General features: G+C 34.0%; 2 protein-coding genes across 2 annotated transcripts; both read right to left on the reverse strand.

Moving 5' to 3' along the window:
- Positions 1–4,019: 4,019 nt before the first annotated feature.
- Positions 4,020–6,139, reverse strand: LOC106431988 (radial spoke head 10 homolog B). The gene is made up of 2 exons (XM_022708955.2): positions 4,769–6,139; positions 4,020–4,610 (listed from the first exon to the last, which is right to left on the reverse strand). Exons 1-2 carry the CDS (start codon positions 5,653–5,655, stop codon positions 4,223–4,225), a joined length of 1,275 nt encoding a protein of 424 aa, XP_022564676.1. The 5' UTR covers positions 5,656–6,139; the 3' UTR covers positions 4,020–4,222.
- A 5,526-nt stretch (positions 6,140–11,665) lies between these two features.
- On the reverse strand, positions 11,666–13,785 carry LOC125591735 (nuclear transcription factor Y subunit B-9-like). Its single transcript, XM_048766505.1, has one exon. The coding sequence runs from the start codon at positions 12,516–12,518 to the stop codon at positions 11,949–11,951; it is 570 nt and encodes a 189-aa protein (XP_048622462.1). The 5' UTR covers positions 12,519–13,785; the 3' UTR covers positions 11,666–11,948.
- Between the last annotated feature and the right edge of the window lie 4,888 nt (positions 13,786–18,673).

Below are 18,673 nucleotides of genomic sequence, written 5' to 3' on the forward strand. Positions count from 1 at the left end.
TAAAACAAATATAATAAAATGATGAATAGATGTGTAGGTTTCAAATACATTATAGTAAACTGTATTGCTTGCTGTAAAATAGAGATGGAATCATATCACGTTAATTCGTATGTTTTTTCTTTAGGAATTTCTCATATATTATAATTGTTGATGGCAATTTTACACTATAAACCAAAATTTAGCAAAAAAAAAGAAAATTACACTATAATTCCATCTATATTATTATGAGCTGATATACCACACTGCAAAAATCATCCAAACGCCATTAATATAAAATTCACTCCCCGAAAAAGAAAGAAGCTGGAAACAATCTCTCCTAAAAGATAAGGTTTGATAAATCATAACCAAGCTTTGTTTAAAAGAAAACTTTGACTAAACCAAAAATTATTATCAAACATATAATTTTCAGTTTAAATTTTAAACATACGCAATTGTATTGGGTAAATAAATCTGGAATTAATATGTTAGGTGTATTTTAATCTTGGCTTGGAGTATTCTGATGCCAAGGGAGACCAATCCAGCAAGAAACCATGTGATCAGTGGCGTATATAAAATTTTAAATACAAGAAAGGGAAAAGGATAAGGATATAAATCATATAAAAGTCTCAAATGATATCCTCAATATATGATGATCGATAAGGACACATGCCTTCTTCGACACTTCTTTTATGCGACGAGACATGTATGTATCGGATGTGTTATTGTCGACACGCCGTAACCAAAATAGTTTTATTTTGTAGTCTCCGTCTATGATTGATCAAGTAGTTTCAAATTCTCATTCGTTATCCATAATTTGATATAATAACTAAGACCATGATTAACGCCGTCCCTTAAGCTGGTTCTTAAGCATATTTTTCATTAAAAAAAAAAGAATAAAGCAGTCATTATGTTAAGCGACGTCGTCTAATTAGGGCTAAGAAGATACGGGTCTTCTTGGACACGTGTCATGGCGTGAGAGATTTGGGAGGAAAAAGCCGAGGGGTGGAAAAACTATCTTTCATTTACGCGTTTTTCATCTTCCTTCTCTCCTCGACGGCGAAGTGGAGAAACGCATCGTCTCATTTCGTCGACGAACCAAATCGGTGAAAATCGATGGTTGTTCTCCTCTACGAACCGATTAAAGTCCCCGTGTGGTCTCCTCGACGAAAGGAAGCAACGAATCCGGTTGAGATCCTCGTGGAAGAGAAGAAACGAAACTGGTTGCGGTCTTGGGCGAAGAAGCAAATCGAAGGTGGCTCAGCTTGAGAACGAAGCTTATTGGCGGTTGCTCCTCAGTCGAATCCAAAGGTAAAGGTCTTAACTTTTTTTCCTAGTTTGAAAGTCGAATCTTCAACGGTTCTGCATGTCTTTGTTTGTGGTCTTGTTGTTCGAATCTTCCTAGGGGTTCTGCATGTCTTTGATTGTGGTCTTGCTGTTCGAATCTTCTAGGGTTCTGCGTGTATGTGATTGTGGTTCTGTAAATGATTTGTGTTTCTGTTAACGAGATGTCCTTTTAGAGCTTTCATCTGTATTGATCGTTTGATCTTCTAGGTGTTGTTGATGAAGAGCTTTCACGTGTATTGATGGGTTGTTGAGATTGAATCTAATTAAATTTTATTTCTTGTTCTTATTTGTTTAGATGGGTTGTTGAGATTGAATAACTTGTTGAGATTGAATCAAGTATATTTTATTTCATGTTCTTATTTGTTTATCACTTGATCAGATTGAATAACACGTTTTTGTCTTTTCTCTTATGGTTGGAAAATGGAATGAGCCACTGTCGGCAAGCAAAAGGAGGTGAATAGCAACAGAGAGAAGAGGAATGCGACAACATCAACAGAGGTAATACATTTCTCCTTCACCAGTGGGGTAATAAATGTATTGTTACTGATTGATTATGGTTGAGACTTGAGATATGTAATAAATAGAAAGTGATAAATGGTTTTAAATAAACGTCTAGATGGTTGAGATAGGTAATAAATAGAAATTGATTATGGTTTGTGACTGTGGAATGAATATGCTTGTGATGAATGTGTGTAGATAAACGTCTAATTGTTTGAGAAAGATACTAAATAGAAAGTGATTATGGTTGGTTGGTTGCTTTTATCTTCCATCTATAAAAACGTCTAAGTTGTTCTTCTCTTCCTTATCTTCTTCTGTTGTTCTATTTCTTTGGATCTTCAACGGCTAAGCTGTTCTTCTCTTTCTTATTCTCTTATGTTCTTCTCTTCCTTATTCACTTTCTGCTCCCTTCTCTTCTTTGTGATTGTCGGATATGGATTTCTATCCATATAATAACCAGAATACAAATTTTGTTGACCTCCTAAATAGTCAACAAGATATTGTCTTCGGTTTTGGACAAGATAATGCCGAGGTATCTTCATCCCAAGTGCCTATTTTTGGTGGAAATTAAACTGCAGAACGTAAGGAACGAAGGACGTGGTCACCTACCGATGACATAGTGCTCATCAGCTCGTGGTTGAACACGAGCAAAGACCATGTCGTGGGCAATGAGCAGAAGTCCAGGTACCTTAAATGATATCAATGTTCTTGATCGCTCTCCTGTTTTTGATGATATAATAAAAGGTCAAGCTCCACAAGTCACTTTCTCCGTCAATGGAAGAGAGTATCATTTCGCTTACTATCTCACTGACGGAATTTATCCGAAATAGGCAATTTTTATCCAATCTATTCCAATACCACAAGGGCCGAAAGCGGTTTTATTTGTTCAACATCAAGAAGCTGTCCGTAAAGATGTCGAACGTGCTTTTGGAGTCTTGCGAGCTCGCTTTGCAATTGTTAAAAAATCCAACACTTTTTTAGGATAAAGTCAAAATTGGGAAGATTATGAGAGCATGTATCATACTCCATAATATGATAGTAGAAGACGAACGAGATGGATACACTCAATATGATGTTTCTGAGTTCCAACAAGGAGAAGACACCGGAAGTTCACATGTCGATCTCACGTATTCTACAGATATCCCGACAAATATCGCCAATATGATGGGTGTTCGAAATAGAATTCATGATAGACAAATGCATCAACAACTGAAAGCTGATTTGGTTGAGCATATATGGCGCAAATTTGGACGTGATGAAGACAACAACTGAGCTTGATAAATTGTTTTTTAAAAAAAATTGTCGTTTAATTAAGTTATCTTTGTTTTTATGTTTTTTTTTAATTCTATGTTTAAAATGTTGTCTTTTATAATGTTTTCATTAATAAATAAAAATTTCTTTTATTTAAAAGTATTTAATATTTTTCTAATTAAGAACCCCAAAATAAAAAACTACCATTGGAGGCCTAAAATCATAGTATTTCTTAATGTGTTTCTTAATTAGTAAAATAATGATTAAGATACTCATATGAGTATATGATATGAGTATATGGGTTAATCATGCTCTAAGTAGACATCGCTGTCGCATAGAAATAGAATACAAATTGGCCAAGTAGCAAACAGTAACCGATTTCAAATTTGCCCTTTCAGCGAAGCTAATACAACACAAACCCTTACACTCAATATTTCGATGAAGTATGTTAAACATTTTTAAAAATCATGTATGTTAAACATTTTTAAAAATCATACATATCTAGAGCCGATATGTGCACAGTTCAGTGAAATACTAACGCTAGTCTCCAGATTTTTTGAAGATAATATAAATGGCATAAACACCCAAATTATTATGAATATTTTCTTATTGATTTTTTGATTAATCTTTTATCACCCCAAAATCTTAAAACCTGTCCATCGCCAATTTATGAAAACATAAACATAAGAGAAAGGTTTATGGATCACAAATAAAGTGTTGTATTCTTGCAGAGTGATTTAAACTAACAGAGACCATAAATATATTGTGGTATCAATCAATGCAATAGATATGTTCCGGATCACGACAATGACTTATTAGTTTAATCGATAAGTTTTAGGGAATCGCAAGCTCAGCGACATGTCAGTGATCCAGATCAAGATCATAATATCAATCAACATCGCTTCTTTCCAAAGATTTTATCAAAACCAAATAAAGAAGAAGCTCCATCATCAAACCCGTTTGATTTATATATTTAAAAAAAAAAGACACCATCTTTTTCAGCATCTTCTTCTGATATTTACAGTTCTGTTACATGGAAAATTACTCTGGTAAAAACCTCTGAAACAAGCTTCCATTATTTTAGCTCAATCAGGGTTACACAGAGGGAAAAAAAACAACAAAAGAAAAATTTACACTTCCACCAAAGTTTTCAACTTTGACAAAAGTTACCATCCATCTGATTCTGAACTGCTTTTACCGCAGCCACTCTTGCCGCCGTTGCAGCCTTATTAGCAGCTGCCACGGCTCGGCTAACTTGCTCATCTACTCGTCTCCGAGTCACAGCCTTCTTAGCCGTTTCTCTAGCAGCCTGAACCGCTCTCCGAACCGGCTCGCTCGTAGGATGAAGAAACGCTACAAGATTCCCTGAATCCCACTCACCTGATTTAGCATCACCGGTTCTAAACGAGTAAGCACCATACCCTTGCTTACGACCTTCATGCCACGCTCCTTCATAACAATGACCATTAGCAAAACGGTACACACCAAACCCATGAATCTTGTCTCCAAAGTACTCTCCTGCATACTTATCTCCATTTCTACACAAACACAACCAAATAAATATTTTGTCTTTAAAAATCAATTTCAACAATTATAATTAAAATCAGTGTTCTAAAAATCGATCTAGACTAGTCATTAATATAATTAATTACTGCCTAGCAATTTTTTTAATATTGGTTAAAATCATTTTATTTACCTGAAATGGTAAGATCCAAGCCCATGTTTGACACCAAATCTTGATTCACCAACATAGGAGCTACCATCAGCACAAGACTGAACACCAAACCCATGGCTTTGACCATTAAGCCACTCACCAGCGTAGCAATCACCAGTGTAGAATCTGTAAACTCCGTAACCATGTCTAAGCCCTTGCCTATACTGGCCTTTGTATCTACTCCCTCTAGCCCAGCTCTCGATCCCATGACCATCGTATCTCCCATCGACCCAATCACCTTCGTAACGTCCTCTCACGAAGTAGTAGTACACACCGCTCCCGTTGCATTTCCCTTTGTGAAACTCTCCTTCGTAGAAATCTCCGTTGCTGTAGAAATGAACTCCTTCTTTGACGAACGGTTTGATCTTCTTCTCCGGTTTGGTTTCGGTATCGCCGATGTACCACTGAACCGGTTCTGACCGGTTCTTGCTGTGGAAGCCAAAGAGTTTGGTGGTTTCTTTGAGTGCGAGTATGGTTTGGTTGAGGAGAGCGATGTTCTTGGAGGCGAAGAAGAGAGCGACGGCGACGAAGATCAGAGCTAGGAGGAGGTTCTCGGAGGTGAGAAGCTCATCGGTTTGGGAGAAGACGACGAAGAAGATGAAAGACGAGAGGCTGAGGAAGGAGAGAGAAACCATCGTGAAGGCTAGACCCGGGTTGATTCGGGTTAAACCGGTTCGAGGACTGGAACCGAACGGTTTAGGCGGTTTTCTTCTCTGCTTCTCTTCTTTCTCTCCGGCTTCTAGATCTTGTCTCTGGTGAGAGACTTCGCTAGCGATTACACTTAAGCTCTGAAAAGACGATCTTACCGTCGTCGACGGTGACCGGAGCAGCGACGACTGTGTCCTCGTCAGCTTCGCCTGTCCTTCCATCTCTTTCGGAAAAATTCGAACACAGTAAAAACACGATCACGAAAGCTTCCTGTAAATTCGAGATCGTGGCTATAACCGAACTTCTCGGTTTCTCCGGCGAGAATACACTAGCCGCCGCGTCACCGCCGTAGCAAGCATCACCAACGAGATAGATAGAGATCCGTAACTTGTGATTTTTGTTTCTCCTGGTTTATCAAATTTCGAGAAATTTTTAACGGCGAGGCTAAAGCTTCTATGCTTTGAGAGGGAGAGAGAGAGACAAGAGAGGAGAACTGGACCGGGTTTGGTCTGAATTTAAAGGGGAGAGATGGGACTAGATTTAGTACGAACCGTTGGATTAACATCTGACGGTTGATTAACCAAAAAGGTTAAGGGTAGCTGTTGAATGAGAGAGCCCCGGTCATGACGGGAATATATTGGTCGACGGATCCAAACATGAACGGTTTTTTAGCTTTACTGTTGTAAAGCTGGCACGTGCTACTACTACACAGAGAAAATTATTATGAAAACAAAAAGCTCTAAATAAATAACACAAAAAGCTCTTGTACTCTTTATTTGATAAAGAAGATAAAAGTTTTCACATATTGAAAAATAGTTGATATCTAATCATAAATTTATAAATTTTATATTAAATATTTTTATGATTTTAAGCTAATAATAATTTAATATTTTACTATTAATAATATTTCTTGATAGCTTATTACTATTAATTAATAAAATATGTATTAAAAACCTAAAATTTAACTTTAATTAAAAATAGAAAAGAGAGAGAATGTTCATCATTATAAAACAGAGGAAATATTTACAAAAAGTTCAGATTTTGAAAATTTGGTGCTTTGTTTAGGTTCACATATACTCCTTCTGTTCCTGAAAATAAGATTTTATAGAGTATGCACGCTTATTAAGAATTTAATAAATGTTTATAATTTAATTTATTTTTTACTTTATTATACACTTTCCAATTAACTTTCCACCAATGAAATTTAATCAATTCAAATATTCTCAATTAATGTTTCTCAAAAGTATAAAAAGTACCTTAACAATATAGAAAATCTATCTTTGTGGAACAAGAAAAAAATATAAAACATCTTACTTTCGGGAACGGAGGTAGTATGAATTAAGAAGAAGAAAAGTTATATGGCTTAATTTTGAGTGGGAAATAAAAATCAGTTTAAGTATCTAAGTTACACTTTCTTAATAAACATATATAGCACAAAGTCGCCACGCTATGCCAGGTCTACTATTCATGCATATACAAAAGTGTACTATCAACTTATGTGTATAACACATTCAACAACATCGTTAAATTCATTTTATTTTTGGTAAAAAATATGGTGGGTGATCTGCCAGCAGGATGGTTGAATTCGATTCGTTACTATATACCTACACGGAATTGAAAACTTTTCTTCAAAAGAAATTTAATGGCGAAGAAAATAATAAAAAAGAGAGGTCGATCCAAACTTATTGTGAACAAACAATAACAATTTCTCACCAAACATACCATTTGGTGTTAGGAAGTGTATGAATGAATGAACTTTGGTTGTTCTGTAAATGATAAATAAATATAACTATATAACCGATTGTTATAGTTAGATGGAACGACATAGAGACGCCAACAAATATTTCGTACTTTTCAAAATCACACAACAATAGGATAGTCGTCATGAATCATTGATATTATCTCCATTTGATCCAATAAGTTTATAAAACGATGGCTACTTTCCTTTTATAAAACGATGACTACTTTATTGCTAACAACGTTTGGATTAAAATGGATTACACATGATGTGACCATCTAGACCAACGTCTATTTCAACGAGATCTAAAGTCAAAACTCTGGTTTATTCACATTCCTTTTACTTTCGGCTTGGGTAAGGACATTTATAACAAAGTCATGCGTGCCTTGGCATATGGTTACTGTGTTGGAAACTATCACACTAATTTCATTTAATTTTATTAGTAAATGATTTTCAGTCTGATTAATATTGGTTGGCATGTAGAGTAGCATGGTGCAATATTGTTTAGCAAATTTAAATGTGGATTTTGAATTTGAATTTGAATTCAGAAACTAAACTTTCATAGTTTTTTCTTCTTTGACAAGTTTGAATTTTCATACTTCACTTTTGGTCTTAAAGAAAAAGAAGAAAAAAGCACCAGCGTAAGAAATCGTTTCATTACTTGCACATAAGTACATGAAGACCGAGTTTTTGGTACAGATGATACAGTTTTCTGGACAATTTTTTACACGATTTGGTACAGATGATCGATAAATTTGATAACGAGATCATGAATTCGTGAATATTATAATAATCAATATCTATGTACTAAAAATCCCCTAGACTATATTTGCGAAGTGATTTTACCACGTGTCTTTTCTACAATCAATTTCACGAAACAAATATGACATGGCTACTAAAATTGATGACATGTCTTATAGCTTAATATGACATGGACAATTGCATTTAATGTTAATTTATATTTTTGGTAAACTTTTTAAAATATGATAATAACTCATATATTACATTTAATGTCAATTTATATTTTTGAAATTTTTTTAGAATATGAGAATAACTCATAAATCATCATTAAAATAAATATATTCAAATATGGCATTATAAATTTCGAAATATAATTTAATTATATATTTTTAAATTATAAATTTTTATTACTAAAATTTTCAAAAATGTATACAATTTTTTTAGAAAATTATAAAAATTTAATCGTAAAATCCTTATTTTTTTATATATCTACAAATTTTATAAATATTGTTTAATTTTAATTTTTGGTAATTATGCAACTTTTACAAATTTATTTAATATATTTAATTAAAATAAATAGATAGAAAAATCTATCTAAGATTATAATTTTAAATATATACATGCATATTCTTAAATATAATTTGTTTGTTTAATTAAATCAAATTTATATTAAAATATTGATACGAAAAAGAAAATTTATAATATTATTAAAAAATTTATTTTAAAATATAATTTATATTTATCTGTTAAAAAATATTTTAAATTTTTTCTGTACATGGTGCAGGAAGACACCTAGTATTCCTTTAATTGTTGTGTTTGTGTTCAAGCCTAAGTTAGGAGATCCCTAAACCAAGAGAAAAATCATGCATTGCTATATTTTCATAAAGTAATTTCGACGATTATAGCATTGCGGTCGGTGAAGTAGGTAAAAACAGTGGTTAGTAATAGACTAGTAGCATAAGCGATGCCGATAATGTTGAAGAGCTGTAGAAAATACTGCTAATTTTGACAAAAACTTGATAAATAAAATGACCCAAATGATATTTTCTTAAAAATGTTAATAAAGGGTTAGCCAGAAATAATTATGTGGATGTGATAAAATAAATAATAATCAGTTTGCGGTGATCTTAGGAATCCTCCTGTTAATTGAGGATGTATTATGCAAAGCTTTACATTACGAGTGTAATAATTGTTAGCCTAAAAAAAGTTTTTAATGATAAGAAACCCTCACTTTTTTACATATCTCGAATATAAATTTGGATTTCTGCATAGGTTTTTCCAGTTAAAATCAGCAAACTGACGAGTTTGATGCGAGAAAAAATCGTTGCTTCTCTTATAAGTTATGACGTGTTGCCATCTGATAACTTTCTACACAGCATGTATACAAAATGATTAGAGATTTTTAATCATGGAAAGAGGATATGAAGCACAATTATTATGTATATATGTCCTTAATTTCATCCATTAGTTTCCATAGACAATGCCATAGCTATCATTAATCTCTTTCTTACTTACTATGATACAACAGGAAACAAACATTTTTAGGGCTTTCAGGTTTCACATATTTTAATACAGAGGTTTTGTTTTGTTGTGTTACTTTAACAACTACGATACACTAGCGTATCAAAACTTTGTACAAGACTTTTGTTCTTTGCAAATTGGGAACATGAAGTTGGAATAGCTAGTAATCGCGGTGAAATAAACACGGGCCTCAGTAATGTAACAACTTCAACAGAAGAAACTAAATTTAGATGATATCGGCACACTCAGTTTAAAGCCCAACTTTAAAATTTCAGGCCATAAACCCAACAAGTGTGATAAACGCCCATATCACAAGAGAGTTTCCAGTTTCGGTTAGTTTCCGGTTAAAAAGAACTAATCTGACCCGATTAAAGTTATTCAGCGGGTCAAACCCAACCAGGCTCGTCGATTAGTACTCACTCACTCCAAAGTACTTTGCTGAATCCACACTATTTTCTTAATCTTCGTTTCTATCAATCTGAATGGTATCTTTCATAGGATTCGTTTCAAGCGTTGGCTTGCGGTATTGTCTCTTTCTTGTACTAATCTGGGATGATGTAATTGATTTTGTTGTCTTCAGTACTCTTACGTTTCTGATTCACTGGACATTTTTGTTTTTAATACCAAGTTTAAGTACTTCACTTTATTTTAGTCTCTGTCTGACTCATAAGATATGTCAGGTGAAATCGTCATCATCGCATAGAACACATAACATAATAAATTCTTATATTTAGCAATAAAAACACACATAAAAATTCAAAATATTTATAGAACGTAAATCCAAATTATCATACTAATGAACTTACAACAATCTCCGCAATCTCCGCAATGAACACGCAAGAGCATAGATAGGTAGATAACAGAAGACACATTCCTTGAAAAATGGAGAAAGCAGAAAGCATCGAAGAAGGACAAAGCTTAACAACATGGGCGCACATAGCCGCAAACGACATGAAGAGAAGAGCCACCATCACAAGCATGAAAGAGACTTTTTCACAAACTTCACGTGTTCCGTGAATTACACGTTTCCCGATTTGTACCAACGCTGCCGCGAGAGACAACGCAAACGCTGTGTTGCTAAACGCCCAAAAGAACTTTGTTGCTACCTTTTTGGCTCGAAACTCAGCTTCTGTCGTTCCTGGTGGTCGATTTGATGCGTTGAGATTAGTTGGTGGTGCAAGAATTGGTCCGAGAGTGTTGAACATGACGATGAGTGCGATTATTAAAGTGGGAGCTGCTCGACGGGTGTAACGACCACCATCATCCATTTTTGACTTGAGAACAAATTTTTAGGAAATATTGAGGAGAAAACTTGGGATATGTAGTAAGCTAAGAGGAATGGGGTTCATCAAATTTATTTAACTATAGTTAAAAAAATTAACCTTGGTTAAGTTAAGAATATGAGGTTGTCTTTGGTGCAATAGAGTTTCCAAACATAGTGTGGTTGGTACATACTCATAGAGGTCTTTACATGTTCTATGTTGGCTTTTAAAGAGGGTGTTTCTAGTCTTCTATCAATGCCATATTGCTTTATTTAATAATGTGTAGGGTTGGTTTACTGATCTTCTTGTTACATTCTTGGTTTCGTTACGATTTCCAACTAATATTTTCCAACAAAGATGCAGTGTTATACCATTTCCCAAATGAATAATTCTGAAATCAATTGTCAAAAGTATGGAAACTGGAGTTTGGAAATTAACACTTCTCTTTAAAGATGCAACAATATAATTTCTTTTCTTTTTTTTTTTAGGTAAAGAGAACATAAGAGCATGTTTATCGGTTTGTCTATTAGTCTAGGCAATGTTTTTAAAACCGGACCGACCCGATGGCTGGACCGGGTTCGACCGTGAACCAATTATATAGCCGGGTTGGTCTAGTAATTGGTTCGACCATGAACCGGCCACATAGCCGGACTATATTTCAAAATTATTAAACCAATAAAAACCACTAAAACTATCGAAAATCTATAAACCATCCATATAAACAAGAAACTAATTTATATGTATAATATTTTATGTTCAAAATTGATTTATATTTTAACTATGCATCATGTTTACTAATATTACTTTTATATTTACATACTAAAAAAATATTAAACCATATTATTGAACCAGGTTTGACCCGGTCGAACCATATTGAACCGTGACCTAAAATATTTCCGGTTCAGCTTCCGGTCCGGTTTTAAAAACACTGAGTCTAGGTTACTTAAAAAATTTTATTTTATTTTGCCGATAAAAAAAAATGAACTAATCGCGGGCCGCCACGTGTCGTGGGACCCGCAAAACAGTCTAAGCAACAGAACGAAAACGTTTCTTCTTTTGCATACACAAGCAACTTCTTTTGTGTTTTTTGTGGGGTCCACAAATTTTCAATTAATTTTTTTGTTATGAAACCAAGGGTAAGCAACCCCTGTAAACATGTTCTAAGTGATTGATTAGACATAAATATTCGAAACAAGTAAACATGCAACATGTAATTTAAATAGGCATGCAGAGAATCAAGAATTTTTCATCTTCACTTGTAGTGACCACAATGGTCACATAACGGCATTCCATTCATAGAAGATGAAGATCCACCACCACCAGTAATTAAATCCTGTCCCGACCCGTTTGGGTAGTACTGATCACCACCGCCCAAAACCATAGACTGATCCAACATACCGCAACCATAAGGACCCGGAGGAGGTGGGACATGAGGTAGTGGACCATAAGGTAGTGTACCATGCGGTGGTGGGCCATGAGGGGTTGGGCCATGATGTGATGGACCGTGAAACCCAGTACCACTTCCTCCATAGGCCGGGTCAAACGACGATGTTTCACCTCTAAGTGAACACCCACGATCGGTCTCGGACAGACGGTACCGATGAATGAACACATTGAGTGGTTCAACGTAATCTTCGAACCCGAGATTGCTCATAGCCGAAAGCATATCGCCAGCAGTTATTGTCGTACGTCGCTCAGATTGGCAAGTATCGCTAGCTTCAGCGGTCACAAAGCTAATATACTTGCGGTCATAGCCGAAAGCATTACGCATGATCCTTGTGACGCTTGCGATTGGCAGGTATTGGTCTTGTTCAGGAGGCATACATGGTTCTTCCTGAGGCACGGCACCCTTGTTCTTGTCGCCAGCGCAGGCATTGTCGGGATTGAGTTGCTTTACTGGTCCAAACTCAATACTGTTTCGTAAATAATTCTAAATTAAAAAGGTAATAAGGAAGCGTATCAAGAGAGAAACTGATGGTCTTTGAAATTCTAAATGAAATCACAATTTATAGGATGCGACTTCGATAGTTAAATATGAGGACTGTAAAGTGAAGACACGTGATTAGTTACGTACCAGTAGATAAGTTCATGCGGTCTACTTTTTGTTGACTGGACCAGTGGACATTCTTAAGCATACTGTACAGATTCTTTCCGTTAAGATTATATTTTCAGAACAAAAAAACAGTCAAAAGGATCTTTCCTAATTCGGAATACGTGAAATTTGATGTTTATGAAAGCCGTTAAGAGGAGCAAACCAAAAAAGGTATTATAAGAGTAATTTATAATATGTATTTATTTCGTTGACTCGGCCTACAAACAAAACCAACACATACAATCCCCACCTCCTCATTTTTAAAAGTCTGAACACAAATTCGATATAGGAAAAAATGAAATCCAAAAATTTTATTGTGCATGCACCGGTATATTTAATGGCACATATATGAAAGACCAGCAGGTATGCACGAACATGTGAATAGACATATACATAAACTCATTCAGGCATGCATATATATATAAGCGTCTTTTCCAAACCTTTACTAATTACTTAAGACATAAAAGGCTCTACTATATTAAGAAGACATAAATAAATAAAAAAGACATAAATCTCAACCTCTTTGATGAAAACTGCAGAGCTTCGACGCATTGCTTGGTCCCTGCAAAGTTTACTTGACTTGGTTATCAAGAGATAATCATTGGAATTGTTAATAAGGAGGCATTATCAGCTCTCTCCAATATGTCAACTTGGCCGCGATATAGATCCTTACTTGAGCGAATTATGGGTCTGAAAAGTTGTTTCAGAACATTGATGTTCGAACAAGAATCGGTGATGTCTAACTCCATAGCGCGAGACATTGCGAGGAGTGTGTTACGAGATGGCATGTTCCAGTCTCACCTTGCACCTTGCACTGGGCAGTCCGGCATGGCTTCATAACAGGATTCAAGATGAGGCTCACACCAAAGTCTTTTTCTTTTACTTCTTAGTACCACCTCTTAATTGAGTTCAGACGTTTTAAAAAAAAACTTCTTTGATGAAATGACATTAAAGATTAAAACTATTTTCCAATTTTTCACAAGGATATATAAACACTATTTAACTACTCTTTAAATGAGATTTATTTAACTACTCTTCAAATGAATAAATCTAAAAGCTAAAATCTTATGATGTATATATATAATTCTAAATTATCACTATTTATTTTTTTACTCTTTTATGGCCACACATGTACATTTTTATGGGACTGTTTTTTTTGTTAACCATAGAGCATATTTATTGAAAGTTTCTTAATAAGTTTCTCAAGAGTAAAATAATAAAAAATAATGAGAAAGAGTGAAATGAGTCTTTCAAAGAAAAAAAACTCTATAATTAAGTAGAGAAACTTTATTACACTTGTTTGTAGTTCATTAGTTTAAACATTTTTATAATTTTGTATAAATTATGTAGCTAAATTTGATTATAAATATTATTATTATATTGATGCTCTTATCTCTCTTTTTGATTATAAATTTGAAGAGTAGTTAAATAAATTTCATTTAAAGAGTAGTTAAATAGTGCTTATTAGTTATAAATTTATAAATCTCATTTCTGATTTTTCACAAGGATATATAATCCCTAGGTGTTAATTTATATATTGATTTAGATAAGAGCATCATTAGTTATATAAGCCCTAGGTTTCATTTATATATTGTTTTAGTTTAAAATATGTATATCAAAAAAAAAAATGTTTATAAAAAAATTATCATTAACATTTAATTCATAAAACAACTAACAATAAATATCTGTTAATCGTTTCTTTCTTAAATAAAAATTATACACTTCAATAAATTTGTGATTGATAGTCTCTTTTCCTTGATTTTACCAGCTGTTGATTTTCAGTTTCAGCGTAAGCAACTTAACTATTTTTTTTGGGTGAAAAATCACACGCCAATAAAAAAATTATATTTCAAAATCATAAGCTATAATTCATAAAAAAAATGAAATGTATAGTTGTTGTAAGCTAAGGTTACATTTTTCCATTTTTCAAAATTGCTTTTGTATTTAGTGGCATGCACAATATCTAGACCAAGAGATTCTAATTAATAAAAAAAAGAGCTTGTAATTTGATTGTATATACATGTTTTTATTTGAACTTTCAATGGATACATAACCTCTATCTGGTTGCAGGGCCAGTCTTACTCTTAAAAATTGTATAAGTTGTAATGCCCTACTCAAAAATACAAATTTATGCCCATTCTTCATATATTTTTTTATAATGTCCTATATACAACAATTTTTTTTGTAAAAGTTGGAATACCCTAAGCGGTCGGTTCTTTTGCTCGTGCTCCGGACCGGGCCTGTCTGGTTGGGATCACATTCTATAAATGAGGTTTTAAGCCTAGCTAATCTTCCAGATGAGTGTAACCAATTTACAGTCTATTTGCTGGATACTCTTATGTGCCTAAAGCATAGTGCATTTAACGTATCAGGTAAGGTGAAAGTGTTCAGGGCGGTCCTGAGGGGAGCGGGATGAAACGACCGTCTAGGACCCCCATGTAAAAAAAGAAATCAGCAAAAAATTATTAACAAATGAGCTCTCAATTTTTAATTTATTATAATTAGACTCTCGAATTTTTTATCTCTTTACAAATAATTCTTTTTCGCCTAAGATCCCAGGAATATAAGGACCGCCCCTAAGAGCAGCTCCAACGGTGGTGAAACCCGTTTGGAGTTTTTAGTGATGAAAATATTATATTTTAATAATAATTTAGTTTTTTATTTAATTTTTGTTTTTCTTTTTGTTTTGATCAATGAAACAACAACAGTTGTGTATACCTCCTCTTCAAAGTATCTTAAAAACCATAGTTTTAGATACTTGTAATTTTCTATTTCCTGCTTTTTCATTGTTTTTATCTTTTTAAACAATTTGCATACTGTTAATGTACTCCCGTTGGGGATGCTCTAAGTGTTCCTAGTGAGAGCTGAACTCAAAAGAGAGCGGTTTTACAACTTGTCCTCAAATTTTTCACTACTAGGCCACTGCCAGTAGACTGATAATAAGCATAAGTGTGATAACATAGAATTCAACATTTTTCATCTTTAAAATTTTTATTTTGGCATAGAGGAGACAGTATGAATCTAATGGTTGAATCAAAAGCTGTTTGTGCGTGTATATGAAAATTGTTCCTCAGGCCCAGGCATCGATATGCTGTCTGAACTGAGACTAGTCTGGCTCGCCTAATAGAGTTGAAATCGTTTTGTTTTTGTGGCGTTTACATGACTACGCGCAAACAACAAAACAAAAGATCGTAATCTTTGACGGTAGCTTTGACAGGTGGAACACTCAGAAGTTTCGATGACGTGGTCGCAATCTTGGCCGGCGAACATTTTCTCCATGTGTCACCGTCTATGTCGTGGATGCTTCGACATTTTAAAGATGGGCCGTGACAGCCCAATAGTATAAACATAGGACCTACTTTGTGTGCCATCTCAATTCTATTGGTCCAACTGTAAAAGGAGCTGTTTGTCTTCTTCACCTTCCCGTTCTACTCTTAATTAAACTGATAAGGACCGTCATTTATTTATTTTTAACAACGTCGCCTAAGTTATAGCCATGCATTCTTTTTTTTTTAGGTAACCGCGGGTTTCCGGTGACCGTGGTCAACCGACTATTCCCGCGAGGCCCACGGCACTCCACGTATTCTTGGGATTTAACCCTAACCCGGGTGGACAACGCGAATCGAACCTGCGGGGAGCGTATTGGTTCTGGGCCTCAACTACCACTAGGCCAACCGCGTTGGTTTATAGCCATGCATTCTTCAAAAATTAAAATCATGCTGGTCAAATTTTAAATAAACATATGTATAATTGATGTATAAGAAACATTGAAGCTGTACTCTTTAAAACAAAAAAAAAACATCGAATGTGTACAAGTATTTCTCCTGCATTTCCCAGATAATTAAACACGTAGTACTGTAATTTGTATATAATCAGTAACAAGCTACTGATGAAAGATACTCCCATCTGACAAATTTATTCATGTTTGTTAAAGTTCCAACAAAAATGTATTTGTGTTTAGGTGTTTTATTATTTGTGGTGATGAGGGTGCAGAACTTAAATTGCATTACTAAATGTTTTCTTATAGTGTCATTTCAAACATAAAATTAAACATTTTGACTAGAGATTATGGTACACTTTAGACTGCATCACTAGTTAAGAAAATTTTACACAGATATATATATATATATGCCCAACTAATGTTATTGCTAACTCGAAATACAAAGGAGAAAAGGCACTTCTGAGTGCCTTGCCAGCTTAAAAAAGCTTTTAATCGCCCTGAAAACAAAATTAATAGTATAATTTTGAATAAGTTATAGCCTTTATGGAAACCATAACGCCTGATGAAAGGTTTATTTCACCTAAACACGGTCACAGCTCATTATATTAATTAGCCAACTTTTTTCCATCATCAGAAACAAGCAAAGCAACCAACACCGTCACAACTTATTGACAGTCTTCCTCTAGTTTCTTTTAATTAACCCAAGTTGTCAGTAGAATGACTTTAAATAAAATCACAAGTGATTAATTAGATATCTCAAAAAAGAACATTTTAAGAGAAAGTAAATGAAAGTTCAAACTAATTCATAAGTGGTTAGTTGATTTAAGAAATGGGCATGCATTAAATAAAAATGATCGCGAAAAATCGCGAAAAGGTCGTGGGCTTTTAGGTTTAGTGATTTGAAAGCATAGTAGTGTTTTAATTAGGTTTCGAGTATATAGCGAAGAGTAATGATCTAGCCACGAGCTGTCTTGAATACGGAACGGGAAAAGTATGGCGTCGAGTACGTTCTCATCATGGCGTATGAATGGAAAAATACCTTCAGCCATACACTCTCCCTTTCTTAATATTTTCTCTACTTTTTCATTGATGTGGACAAAAAAATAACTGGAGTACTGAAAGAAGACTAAACTATGTAAACCAAGTGGTAAAGTTGATGTGGAGTAAAGCATAAATCTGTTGTTTTAGTTTCTGTTTTTTGCTCGAAACAAAAATGCTATTACTTGAGCAGACAAAGATAGAATCATGTTTTAGCACTCATTAAAAATCTAAAACTGAGCTAATTATTTGTACAATTTCATGGGGATTAGTTGGATTTTGGCCTAGGTATCCTCTGATTAGTAAAAAGAAGAAAACTAGACTATATAAATCCTTACTACAAAAAACTAAAATAAAATAATTATGTAGAATGTAGTAACAACAAACAATAAAAAGAACACATAACAAATGTAGAACATATAGCTCCCGCACAAAGGAAAAATGTTAAAAGGTGACTTAGTGTTGATACAACAAATATCAAATTTGAATTAAGTGGTTTAAAAGATTTTGAGTGATCATTGAAATACTTTTTCCTTTCTCAAGAAATATCAACCTGATCGTTTCGTCTATACGTCCCTTTGCAAAATTTTATTTTGATAATGCGATTGTATGATATTTTATACAGAATTTTAAAAGGTGATTAAATGCATTTGATCATGATCCGACCACCACAGCAATAGTCGCTACGCGTACCATTTTATAAGTACATTAATTAGTAGTGTATTAGGTGCGCTTATAACATTTCAATACGTGTGCATTACGAAGTTTGCTTGCACGGTTGCACCCTAGTTTTGATGATGTTACGTTTTATGGAAGCACAATCATGTCCTATTTACCACTTAATTCAAATCAAAGCACTCAGACATATGTGAAACACTCTACCGAGGTTAGTTTTTATTATTTCAAATGAGTTTCCTCGTAGCATCGAAATACACCTTCATTTTTTTTGTTTTTATTTTCATAACAATTCATGCTGTTGATAGAAATAGGTTATTCATGTGTTAGTCTGTTAGATATTTGGAATATCAAGATCTAGGTTATGTGATTATTTTGGATGTATATTTGATTATTATCCAAAATTTTGAATATCCCTATTTATTCATTGCAAAATCTATGTTACTATACT

Source organism: Brassica napus, chromosome C8 (genome assembly GCF_020379485.1).
Source record: "Brassica napus cultivar Da-Ae chromosome C8, Da-Ae, whole genome shotgun sequence".
Classification (NCBI taxonomy): Eukaryota; Viridiplantae; Streptophyta; class Magnoliopsida; order Brassicales; family Brassicaceae; genus Brassica; species Brassica napus.